This window comes from Nerophis ophidion, linkage group LG10, assembly GCF_033978795.1.
Source record: "Nerophis ophidion isolate RoL-2023_Sa linkage group LG10, RoL_Noph_v1.0, whole genome shotgun sequence".
Lineage (NCBI taxonomy): Eukaryota > Metazoa > Chordata > Actinopteri > Syngnathiformes > Syngnathidae > Nerophis > Nerophis ophidion.
This window is the reverse complement of record NC_084620.1, coordinates 29,669,814-29,682,817: the sequence shown is the minus strand read 5'-3', so window position 1 is coordinate 29,682,817 and position 13,004 is coordinate 29,669,814. Positions and strand designations below refer to the sequence as shown.

General features: G+C 42.5%; 1 protein-coding gene across 2 annotated transcripts; it reads right to left on the bottom strand.

Annotated features, from left to right (window-relative positions):
• Nucleotides 1-118: 118 nt before the first annotated feature.
• On the bottom strand, nucleotides 119-10,443 carry rnf150b (ring finger protein 150b). Of its 2 annotated transcripts, XR_009808497.1 has the most exons (7): nucleotides 9,609-10,443; nucleotides 4,575-4,825; nucleotides 3,647-3,801; nucleotides 3,478-3,574; nucleotides 3,150-3,411; nucleotides 998-1,764; nucleotides 119-871 (listed from the first exon to the last, which is right to left on the bottom strand). XR_009808497.1 is itself a non-coding variant. In XM_061913386.1 (6 exons), the coding sequence occupies exons 1-6, from the start codon at nucleotides 10,063-10,065 to the stop codon at nucleotides 1,649-1,651; spliced, it is 1,338 nt and encodes a 445-aa protein (XP_061769370.1). In that variant the 5' UTR covers nucleotides 10,066-10,443; the 3' UTR covers nucleotides 119-1,648. The 2 variants fall into 2 exon arrangements, 1 of the variants encoding a protein (XP_061769370.1); XM_061913386.1 differs by having other exon boundaries at nucleotides 119-1,764.
• Between the last annotated feature and the right edge of the window lie 2,561 nt (nucleotides 10,444-13,004).

The window sequence follows — 13,004 nt, the reverse complement described above, 5'->3', positions numbered from 1 at the left end:
CGGTCAAGTCTGCTGTATTTGTATTTTTCCGTGTGGTAAAATATGACTTTCATTTCTGTCACACTTGTTCCCTCCCTAATCTCCAACTGAATGAGAAATAATAGAAAACAAGAAAATCTTACAACACAACAGACAGGTTTAATTAAAACACCATTCACAAAAGCAGCAATGACAGTGCATCGTCATTATCACATACTGTTACAGTGCTAAAATAAAATATATAGGGTACACCATTGACTCACCACTGAGATGGTGAAGTGAAAGCTTGCAAGCATTTTTAAGAACTTTGAATTTTAAAGGGAGGGTTTTACAACAGAAAAAAGCAAATGTTGTAGCTCACAGCTCCCCATAAAACAGTTCATTTGACCCAAGTATGTGAGGAAGAACATTTATTTCCTCAAAGCGTAAAATTTAAAGTCTACATTTCACACAACCGATGGTGGTTATTTTTTATTTATTTTAGATGCAATTTCAGTCCAGGACATGTGAAATAATCAACATTTAAAAGAATTCAAACAAGACAGCCAGGCAACACATTTAGCGGGTCACATCTCCGTCCCAGAAATTATCAACCAACCCCCTATCAACAAGGTCCGCTTCAAGCAGTTTAATATTTACAACAAGAACACGTCAGCACCGTGCTGAGGACCAGCATGGCTGTACATTGGGAGAAGGAATGGGGTCAGGCGGGGGTCAGTCAGTCTTGGTTGCTGAGTGTGAGCGTTACAAAAATAAACATTTCTTCTGGTATCAAAATAGATGACAATCTTTATCCGTCTCAGCGGCAGCGCCACAACAGGCTTTCATATTCACACGCCGCCCCTCTGCCGTCTCTTTTTAATGGCGTCACTGTGAATTTTGAGGAAAAGATCTAAAAAGTATTTGCCAGACGGGACAAAATGTGATAAAGGATTAAAAAATTGATTGTCAAGAGACGGGACAAATGTAGGTTGTTTTTAAAAAAGGCAGCATGAGATTATGGTACACTGCTTTATACCTCAGGCAGAATCTATGAGGTCCACATCTTCAGTTTCCTTGTTTCATTTCTTGACATCACCAGCCTTTTTTTTTCTTTTTTTTTTGGTGGGGGGGTCCTGATGACGACCGAGGACGGAGAACCTCTGAAATTGAACGCAATCTGCAACAGTTGTACACACAGGCAGAAAAAAGGGGGAGCTAAAAAGTGAGTTGAATACTGTGAGCTGTAATACTGCCAAGTCAACATAAAAGTTCAGCATATGACATCACTTGGCAGAGTGAACTTAGCCCACAAAATAACTGGAGCTGGATTTTGGAGCACGACAGGGTCTGTGTGGAAAGGCTCAGGTAATAGAACATTCCAGAGAACATTTTCCTTATCAAATGTTTCTTTTAAGATTCAGGAAGTCTAGTGTGAGTCCAGACAAGGCAGGATTAGAGATTTCAGTGACTACAGATACTTTTATCGGACTGGAACATACTGAGAAGAAGAATAACAGATCCAAACTGGGCCAGTTCTTTGGGTGTTTAGGGCCATTACGGTCTAGACTCAAACCATGCATCAGTTTTTGAATACCTCCAGTGCAGACTCCGGTGCTGGTTGGAACCAATCCAAACCGGAACCAGCTTCTGTTCCATGCTGCGATTCTTAGTTTGCTGGGTTTTGGATTTATTGGGGCTCCTTCAAGACTCGTTCCACGGCCGCCTCCTCATCTAAAAGACCAGTTTCCACAGCGATGACCAGGGAAGCCACAGAAGCGCTACTCGCAATCGGCTGGAGCTCACCTGTAGGAGGAAAAGGGTGTCAAGACAAGAGACGTTCCAAACAGAGTTGCATGCTGCAGATACCGATCATCGATGAGTGAGTGAGAAAGACCAATACCTATCATATGTTTATTAACTGTGATAATTTTTCAATCCATTTACTGTTCTTGACAAAACTATCACAATATTTAAACCAGCCCCTTATCCTCTTTTATTACATACAAGTGTGTGAGCAAAACACAATAATTAAACAAAACCAAACATTACTATCTACTACTCATTTAAATCCTTTGGTTTTTGCACTGAAAGTCATCCTGTGTCTAAACAATTATTTATTGAGTTTTCAATCATGAACAAGAACAAAAAATAAAAGTAAAAATAGCAACCTAATATTTCTAGTATTGATCATATACTGCAGGGGTCTGGGACCTTTTTGGCTGAGCGAGCCACAAAAGCCAAATATTTTAAAATGGGTTTCTTTGAGAGCCAAATATTTTTTAACACTGAATACCACTAAATGTGTGCATTTTTAAGTAAGACTAACATTTTATGATATGAGTATGATAAGTCTCTTATTTGTTTTAATAACGTTATTCTGAAGCTTACCAATAAAAATTAAAATACTTCATACCATTAATGAAACTTCTTGAACAGGTGTGGTAGAAAAAGCACGGATGTGATAAAACGCATGAGAACGTTTTATATTTTGAACGTTATTTTTAACACTGTGATTACCAGCGGAATTATTCCTTACCTATCGTGTTAAGCAATGTCAACTAAGATTTATCTGAGAGCCAGATGCAGCCATCAAAAGAGCCACATCTGGCCCCAGAGTAATAGGTTCCCTACCCCTGATATACTGATTTTTTTTTGACTATTAATGGATCAATCAGCCCTCCTCTTACTTGTGTACTGACTGTGACAATGCTGACACACCCGCAGTTTTATCATCCTTTCTCTAGTCAAGACTTTTGTTAATTTACTTGTTAATTTCCTGTTAATAACTGCTTACTTTCTGCTGTAACGCGGTACCATCTCCACTTCTTAAACTTTACCAAGCACTTATTTCTTAGTGTTGTTCACAAGCGAGCACAGCTTAGCTATCAACATGCCTGCTCCTGGCTTGCTCTCGGTGTGTAACATGTTAAGCCTCATCCTCCAGTGTCCTTAAGATACTAAGAGATTCGGTTTTTTGCCATTAAGGAGATGATGATTATTAGATTAGGGGAGCGTCTCCACACTGCGTATGGAGACACACAATGAGCCGCTAGAAGCTTTTCAGTAGGGGGACTAAAAATAGTGGCGTTTGTCAATTACATTTTTACGGAATTGGCCAATACTGATCGGCACACCCCGAGTCGAAACACTTTTAAGCACAAGGAGTAGCTAGTAACACCGATGTTCACCTGTGTGCGTGTCGGTAGTGGCCGTCACAGGACTGTCCCTTAGGGTGTCGGGGTCCTGGTAATCCTGCGGCAGTCCCACCCGTCGCACCCCAGGGTCCAACACCACAGAGGAGCCTCCCTCGCTTAGCGTGCCATCGCTGGACGCCCCAGAAACTACGGCCTCCAGGGCCAAGGCCCCCACTCCACCCATGCCGACACCCGCTACGCCGCCCAGAGCCAGGTCATAGTCCAACGTCAAGTCATCCAGGCAGTCCGCATTCAGCTGTACAAAAGACGAACAGAGGTGCATTAATAAGAAGCAATTACATTCTCGTGCTGCCATACTCACAGCAATGCCGAGCGCCTTCAAGATGTTCATTTTGCACATAGGACACGTGCGATGGTCCAACAGCCACGGGTCCACACAGGTCTTGTGGAACAAATGTCTTCAATGGCGGAGACAAGTGGAGTCAGGCCCAACAACAGGAAGTGGCATACTCAGAGTGCACAGTGTCTACCTGCAGGGCAGGATGCGGACCACGTCGTTGGCCTTGTAACCTTCGATACACACGGCGCAGTTGTCAAAGTCAGCCTCGGTCTCTTGGTCGCCCTTCCTGATGGTCCGCACCTGCAGCTTGCTGATCGCCTTTTTGGCTGCGTCACCAAGGCGACGCTGGAGGAGACAGGAAGTTCTAATTAGGACTGGCCTAAACCAGTGTTTTTCAACCACCGTGTGAGATATTGTTTGATGTCCCGTTGAAAATTATGCAATTTCACCTAATTGGTCGGAAAAATATTTTTTTGCAAACCAATAATTATAATCTGCAAACAATGTGCCGTTGTAGAGTGTCTGTTTTGTCTGGAAATCAGCAGAGTGACCATGTAATACTCTTCTGTACCAGTAGGTGGCAGCATTGCTTTGTAAACTTACTTTGACACAAGAGAATTAATGATGGTGATGGTTTGAAGTCATATCAAACAATTGCATCAGGTATTTGATGAGAACGACTTTCTATTGTCAATCTAGAATATTGATTTTCTTTTTTAACATTTTCCACTGGTGGTGTCTGTCATTTATTGGTTACTCGGGTCACAGGACAATACCGGAACAATACCGGAACACTTGTAAGGAGAACTTAAGGGCGGGGACACAGGATATGATGACATGTGTTGTGTGTTGGACACCTGGAAGTGGAAAAAGTAAGAGCTGGAATAAAGGGCAGAAAAAGACAAGCAATCTTTTGGTGTATTGTTAAGCTTAGATTGCTAATAAGTGAACTAATAAGTGACAAGTTTGGCAAACAAAAATGGCGACGAGGATGGAATAATGTCCCCCTGGATTTTTTTCAATGAAAAGAAATGTGCCTCGGCTCAAAAAAGGTTGAAAAACACTGGCTTAAACAAGCCTTCACTGTTCTGTGTCTGTTTATTTTCTATTTGTCCTACCTGGTTGCGGTCCCGTGCATTTGCGTATCGAAACCTCTGGATGTAGTAGAAGACCAGCCAGGCCAGTGAGATGATCATCAGCACGATGAAGGAGATGGACACGAACACAACCGAAGTCCTGCTCACGTATTTCTGCAGGTTCCTCGTTCCAATGGTGATCGTCATGGTGACTGTTACGTTGCGCTCCAGCAGCGCGACTACTTCTCGACCTTTGAGCTCCGGGATCATGATCGCCACCACTTCGCCTGTGCCTGAGGAGAGGAGAATGGTGAGGCCATAGAGGTGATACGAGGTATTCGCCTCCACACTCATATACATAGGCCTCAGATGTTCAAGTGTCTTGTTTTGGAGGGAGAGGTGCAGTATCTGCAGTAATTACCTGAATTCAAAGTTCTCAAATTACTAGCCAATATAAATTACCTATCCTCAAGCTCGGACAGGATGACTGGGCTCACCCTTAAAGACAGGGTGAGGAGTCAGTTGGGTAGAGCTGCTTCTACACCACATCGAGAGAAGCCAGTTGAGGTGGCTCGAGCATGTCCAAATAGCAAAAGGGGTTCTTGGTAGACCTAGGACACGTCGGAAAGACTTTTGTCTCACAGCTGGCCTAAGAACGTTGAAGTCTTCTACGTGGAACTGAAGGAATTGGCTGGGAAATGGGCTTCCCAATAAGCAGAAGAAAATGGATGAGTAGACGAGACCAGGGGTGTCAATCATACGGCCTGGGGCCGGAGCAGGACCACAAAGAGGTTTTATACAGCCTGGGATATGAGTTTGCTAAGTATAAAAATTAGCCGAAATTTTGGAATGAAAGAAACTGCTGTTCTACATGTGTCCACTAGATGTTGCAATACCAATTATTTGTATCTTTGTAGATGATGCTACATATGTAAAAAAAAAAAAAAATAAACCACATGATGTTAGTGCACCAGTCGAGAAAAATGAGCAAACTACATAAATATCATACTGTAATTTGATTTCGATATTATTTTTTTATCTTGATAGGTTGAAAATTAAGACCAACGAGTTGAATGATGAACATTATCACATTATTCAGAAAGTATAAATAACGACAAATAAAGATAGAATACTAGTAACCGCAACATGTAAGTGTAAAAAAGAAAAAAAAAATTATGATTTGTACATTTTCAGAATGTGCTTGTTCTATTTTTAAAAAAAGAAAACAATCTGAAGTTGTCGTCATTTTTAAGTTATCATGCCGTCATTTTACAAGTCTGGCCCACTTGGGAGTAGACTTTACTCCATGTGGCCCCCGGTATAAAATGAGTTTGACACCCCTGGACTAGACTCTTACAGAGCAGAGACCATCCATCCATCAATTTTTTTTCTACCGCTTGTCCCATTCGGGGTCGCGGGGGGTGCTGGAGCCTATCTCAGCTACATTCGGGCGTAAGGCGAGGAGGTACAACTTGGAAAAATCTCCACCTTATCGCAGGGCCAACACAGATAGACAGACAACATTCAAACAGTAGGGATCATTTAGTGTTGCCAATCAACCTATCCCCAGGTGCATGTCTTTGGAGGTGGGAGGAAGCCGGAGTACTCGGAGGGAACCCATGCAGTCACAGGGAGAACATGCCAACTCGACACAGAAAGATCCCGAGCCCAGGATTGAACCCAGGACTTTCGTATTGTGCGGCAGCACGGTGGAACTGGTGTAGTGAGTGTGCCTCAGAGCAGAGACCCTCAGCAGTAAATTCCTTTAAGACCACTCCTGTATGAACACCTGGATTCCACGCTCCCCATTCCACAACCTACTTTTAGTTACTACTACTGACAGCTTGACTTGTCATCACTTGCCAGGAATTTAAGTCCTTATTTCGGAACCAAAAACCGTAACGCATTAATACTTCTATATTTATGGGACGGCGTCGCGCAGTTGGGAGAGTGGCCCGTGCCAGCAACCTGAGGGTTCGATCCCCATCTTCTACCAACCTAGTCACGTCCGTTGTGTCCTTGAGCAAGACACTTCACCCTTGCTCTTGATGGGTTGTGGTTAGGGCCTTGCATGGCAGCTCCCGCCATCAGTGTGTGTGAATGTGTGTGTGAATGTGTGTGTGAATGGGTGAATGTGGAAATAGTGTTGAAGTGTATTAATCAACTCATGTTCTACATATGGTGAATGCTCATATTCATTTTGGAGAAAGCAAACCTTCAAGTCTGAGTACACAGTGGTATTTCAGTTTGAGCACATGATAAGATAAGGCCCCTTAGTTTAATATTCGCAGGTGAATTGGATCACTTCTTGTAGGAAGGAGGCCCTAATTGGGATTTAGGAATGCAAAACCTGCTCAGTGGCCTTGTGGTAGGACGGGGCGATATATCGATATATAGCGGGTTTGTCTCTGCGATATAGAAAATGACTATATCGTAATACTCGAGTATACATTCTCACCCAGGACTTTTAGCTGCTGGCGTACACTTCAGGCTCTCCTCGTTCTTTGCTGTCTCTCATTCTCACAGACAAGCAGGCGCACATTCTTACATAAGTCACAAACTGTCACGTCACATACACGCCCTCGCACGGCAGAGAGGTAGCGGCATGGCTAACGTTAGCTGCTAACGTAGCCATACGAGAGAAAGATGGTGCGGATCTGTTAACAAATGAAGACTTAATTCCTAATAAAAACAGCAGGGTTTCCATCGTCTGGCGGTGGTTCAGCTTCAAGTGGGAATATGTCGAACAGACAACCGTAATTTGTCAAGTGTGGGGGGGGGAAGCGTTGCTATAAAAAGTAACATTACTGCTAATATGTAGCATCATTTGTAAAGTCACACGCTACAGAATGAAGATAATTTCATAACCTTAGTAACATACCACATAGTGAAGGACGAATACTATTTGATTTCCTATTATGCAGCTCATTTTTATTTGACACTTAAAATGTCTCTGACAATCTTGCAATTTTTGTTTTGGAAATAACTTGAATGTTTGTGCCATTGCTTAATAACTTTAAGAAATACACTTTTGGTCAATTGACTTAGTTGTGATTTCCCTCTCTGCATGAAAGCTTAAAAGTAGCATATATGAATGCAGTATGAAAAAGAATGTTTGAATGTAGACACAGAATCATCATACTGCTGTGATTATATGTATCAAGTGTTCATTCAAGGCCAAGGTAAAATATCGTAATATATATCGTATATCGTGATATGGCCTAAAAATATCGCGATATTAAAAAAAGGCAATATCGCCCAGCCCTACCTTGTGGTTAGGGGGTTCGCCCTGAGATCAGTAGGTTGTGACTTCAAACCCCCGGCCGAGTCATACCTAAGACTATAAAAATGGGACCCATTACCTCCCTGCTTGAAATGCAACATTAAAGGCTGGAATTGGGGGTAAAATCACCGAATGATCACCGGGCGCAGCCACTGCTGCTGCTCACTAGGGGGTGATCAAGGGTGATGGGTCAAAAGCAGAGGATAATTAGTGTGTGTGTGACAATCATTGGTACTCTAACTTTAACAAAATAGCCATATCCTTGAGAGGAAACTACCCGTCTAGTTCAAACCCCAACCTTTAAGTTATGACTTAAAGCAGTTGTTTTCCAAACACTTACACACGAACATCTCCTTTTATGGTCAGGTGGTGCTGTTAAGACTTAGCAAACACCCTGACAAACAAAGAAGGAATATATAAACTGATGGTTTGGCTTCTCCAAGGCAGGAATCCTCAATTTTTGACTTGAGATTCCTCCGGGTACTGCAGACCTGTTTAAATGACGCTCGCTTGTAATATAGCAACTTTTGGTTTGGAGACGGGACATCTATTTTGATCCAGCCACACTCCCGTGTTACCCTTCTGTCCGGACGAGGATGACAAGACCAGAAATACACTACTGTGTCAAAGCGCTTGGAGTACCTTGAAGGGAGAAAAGCGCTATACAAGTATAACCCATTTACCATTTAGCCCAGTGGTTCTTAACCTTGTTGGAGGCAGCGAACCCCACCAGTTTCATATGCGCATTCACCGAACCCTTCTTTAGTGAAAAATAAAATTTTGTTTTTTTTCAAATTCAAAACAAAGTTGATGTTTTTGGTAACACTATAGTATAGGGGAACATATTCTAAGTAACAAAGACTTAATTTAGAGTTATTTGGACATTAGGGGAACATATTCTAAGTAATAAAGACTTACTTTACAGTTATTTGGTTAGGGTCAGGGTTAGAGGGTTATAATAAGGCCATGCCGAAAAAGGCATTAATTAGTACTTAATGACTAGTTAAGAACCAATATGTTACTAATTTGTATGTTAATAAGCAACTAATTAATGGTGAATATGTTTGTAGCTGAGATAGGTGCCAGCGCCCCCCGCGACCCCAAAAGGGAATAAGCGGTAGAAAATGGATGGATGGATGTTCCCCATACTAAAGTGTTACCATATTTTTTTAACTGGTGCACAAAATCAGCCGTGCATGAACATCATCACCTTGTTCAAACAACAAAACTAAGACAGTGCATAAACTCACAACAAATTACACACCTGCAAATCAGTCAGCTGTTGCCGTATCTGTAATATGCCAACAGGGAGAAGTTTGTATTTACACGAAGAGTCGTGTGTGTTTTGATCTCCTCCGAACCCGTGAGGTCGACTCACCGAACCCCTAGGGTTTGATCGTACCCTGGTTAAGAACCACTGATTTAGACTGTATTAGTTTATTTGGTAACACTTTAGTATGGGGAACACATATTCACCATTATTTAGTTGCTTATTAACATGTAAATTACTAACATATTGTCTCTTAATTAGTTATATTAAGTACTTATTATTGCCCCATTCTGCATGGCATTATTATGCAACCAGTAAGCCATTAACTAAGAGTCTTCCCTCATTAACCTCAGAATTATTGCTTATTAACCCTAAACCTAGTATGTTCTCCTAGTGTCCAAATACCTCTAAATTACCTATGTGTTGCTTTAATAAGCAATTAATTAATGGTGAATACGTTCCCTATGCTGATGTGTTACCGTTTATTCTAATTAGACCATGACTCCAAAGTGAGTGGGTTTACCTGGATGAGGCATAGTGATGGTGTCGTTGGCAATAGCCGAGCCCACATTAAAGATGACCACGGCCGAAGCGTTGTGCTCGGCGGCGTGCCGGATCTTGTCCTTGTAGGTGCAGTTGCCCCGCGCGATCAGAGCCACCCAGGCCCCGGCGTGGGCCGGTGCCGGAAACGGCGTGCTGGGGTCGCAGGCCTGGCGGTCGTGCGGGGCGGCGGGCAGGACCACCACCCCCTTGGCGTCGCGCTTGGGCGAGTGCTCTCCGTAGCGGCCGCACTCGGTCTTGTCGGTGCGGACCGCCTTGGTGGCGGGCTCCACGTAAGTTATGTTGACGAAGGCCGTGTACCATTCCTCCCGCTCGGCCACGGTGAAGTCGAGACACAGTAGGTGGACGAAGCAGAAGGACAGCAGCCACGTTGAGAGGGCCAAGCTGCGACAGGCCGCCACCACGGAGCACGGAGCCATGACTGGACTTAAAACTCCTATTCCACCATGGCAACCAGTCGTCCTTCTTTATGGCAGCTCCCCCTTTTTCGCGCTTGGACGTGCAAGGCGCCTTCAGCCGCTCCCCTGCAGCAGGCTACGTATCCCCAGTCGCTGGCTAGCCGTCTCCATCTCCGGGCGAACTAAAATATCCGCGGGTTAAACACGAACACTGACAGGGAAGAAAAACACGGCGGCAGGCGAATTAGACTTCCCCCCAAAAACAGCACCAGTCGGGAATGAAGAGCTGGGCGGCGGCTGTTCGTTAATATTGTTAAATAGTAAACGCCATTTGAGCTGCTTTGTTTTGACTGGGCCTGGGCGTTCCAGTATAAAGCGACAGCTCGTAAGGAAAGCTATTTCCGGTTATGTGCTTAAAGCGTAGCGACTACAACTAAAACCATCGATATTATAGCTACCAACTTGTGATGGCTTATTTACCATATATATATATATATATATATATGTATATATATATATATATATATATATATATATATATATATATATATATATATATATATATATATGTATATATATGTATATGTATAGATATATATATATATATATATACATATATATGCATGGTCTAGTATCAGTTTATCCCTTAAAATAGGCTTTCCAAACACAAAAACGACCGAGGTATTCTTTTATTTTGAAATACATATCATGTGTACGTCCGGTCTGAGTTTGTCTTCCTCAGTTCCGCATCAAGTAGCTGTGTGGTGCAGCATTACCAAGGTGCACCACCAAGCGGCCTGGCATAAAAAGTAAAATCATTTAACCTGGCATAAAAAAAAAAAACCTGATTTCTATATTTCAACAATTGTTCTTTATACAAGATGGCGAGTCAGCAGGTTCGAACTCATGAGTACAGCTGCAATCGGCATTATAGCTGCAAAGTGGAGTTTGCATCTTAATATACATGTACATATTTAGTTCAGTTGTTTCTCTTTACATTGGCACTTTAAACACAAAAACAATAATTGTATTCATTTATTTTGAAGTATACATCTTGCACACACGCACACACACATACATATATATATATATATATATATATATATATATATATATATATATAATACATTAATACATATACAAATCCCAAAATCAGTGAAGTTGGCACCTCGTGTAAATAGTAATTAAAAACAGAATACAATAATTTGCCAATGCTTTTCAACCTATATTCAATTAAATGGACAGCAAAGACAAGATGCTTAATATTCGAACTGGTAAACTTTGTTATTTTTTGCAAATATTGGCTCATTTAGAATTTGATGCCTGCAACCTGTTTCAAAAAAGCTGGAACAAGTGGCAAAAAAGAATTAGAAAGTTGCGGAATGCTCATCAAACACTTATTTGTAACATCCCACAGGTGAGCAGGCTTATTCGGAACAGGTGGGTGCCAAGATTGGGTATTAAAGCAGACCCCATGAAATGCTCAGTCACAATAATAATAATATATTTTATTTGTAAAAAAAGCACTTCACGTTTAGCAAACAACCTCAAAGTGCCACAGTGTAAAAAAAAATGTTTTTTTTAATTGTAATAATAATAATAGTTAAAAGATAATAAAAACAAATAAAATATAAAACTAGAAACAGCCCAATAGCTAGAACCAGCATGCATGTCTATAAAAAGGCTTTTTATAAAATATGTTTTTTTAAGCCTTTTTTAAAAGCATCCACAGTCTGATGTGCCCTCAGGTGGTCAGGGAGAGCGTTTCACAGACTGGTAGCAGCGGAGCAGAAATCCCGGTCTACCATTGTTCGTAGCTTTGTCCGTGGAAGTTGGAGTAGGTTAGCCTGTATGGAGCGGAGGTGTCGTGTGGAGGATTTGGGGGTGAGCAGTTCTTTGTGGTAGGTAGGTCTTTATTGTCATTGCATCAAGTACAACAAAACTTTGTTTTCAGCACAAGAGGGGGGTATTTCCATAGAGACACTGGTGAGTTAATAGGGAGATTTTGAATACAATCCTGTGTGGAACAGGAAGCCAGTGAAGGGATTTGAGAGTTGGTGTGATGTGATCATGTTTCCGCACTCTCATCAGGATCCTCGCAGCACTATTTTGTATGTACTGCAGCTTCTGAATGTTCTTGCTGGGAATCCTGACAAGAAGTGCGTTGCAGTAGTCGAGCCTGGAGGAGACAAAGGCGTGGACGAGCCTCTCGGCATCAGAGAAAGTGAGTGAGGGGCAGAGTTTCGCAATGTTCCTGAGGTGGTAGAAGGAGGTCTTGCACAGTTGTTTGATTTGAGCCTCAAAGGTCAGGTGAGGGTCCATTTTAACACCCAGATTAGTGACTGAGGATGAGAGGTGAATGTTGTGGCCAGAGAAGGTGATGCTGGTGATGGTGTACGACTGAGTCTGATGTTGGGTGCCGACTAGAATGGGTTCAGTTTTGGAGCTGTTTGGTTGAAGAAAATTGTCTTTCATCCACGCCTTAATCTCCTCCAGGCAGTTGGTGAGTGTGGATGATGGCAGGGCTGCAGAGGGGGTTGGGCTTGTTTTCAGGTAGAGTTGAGTGTCATCAGCATAGCAGTGGAATGATACTCCGTGCTGGCTGATGACACGGCCAAGAAGGAGCATGTAGAGTGTGAAAAGGGTAGGGCCGAAGATTGATCTTTGAGGGACACCACAGGTGACAGGGAGTGGGTCCGATTTTGCCTCTCCTAGAGAGGCGAACTCTGTCCTATTGGTGAGGTAGGACGTGATTCACGTCCTACCGTCATTCACAAACAAGGATGGGACGAGGGTCACCACTTTGTGAACAAGTGCGGGAGCAAATTGTCAAACAGTTTAGGAACAGCATTTCTCAATGAGCTATTGCACGGAATTGAGGGATTTCACCATCTACGGTCGGTAATATCGAAATGTTCAGAAAATCTGGAGAAATCACTGCACGTAAGCGGGAAGGCCGA

Bases quoted from the DNA above. Each gene is read 5' to 3' on its own strand.
- rnf150b (XM_061913386.1), bottom strand. From the start codon at position 10,065: ATGGCTCCGTGCTCCGTGGTGGCGGCCTGTCGCAGCTTGGCCCTCTCA. The intron at 3,802-4,574 runs GTAGGACAAATA...TGTCTCCTCCAG, and splicing joins ATGCACGGGACCGCAACCAG to CGTCGCCTTGGTGACGCAGC. The intron at 1,765-3,149 runs GTGAACATCGGT...TTCCTCCTACAG, and splicing joins CACTACCGACACGCACACAG to GTGAGCTCCAGCCGATTGCG.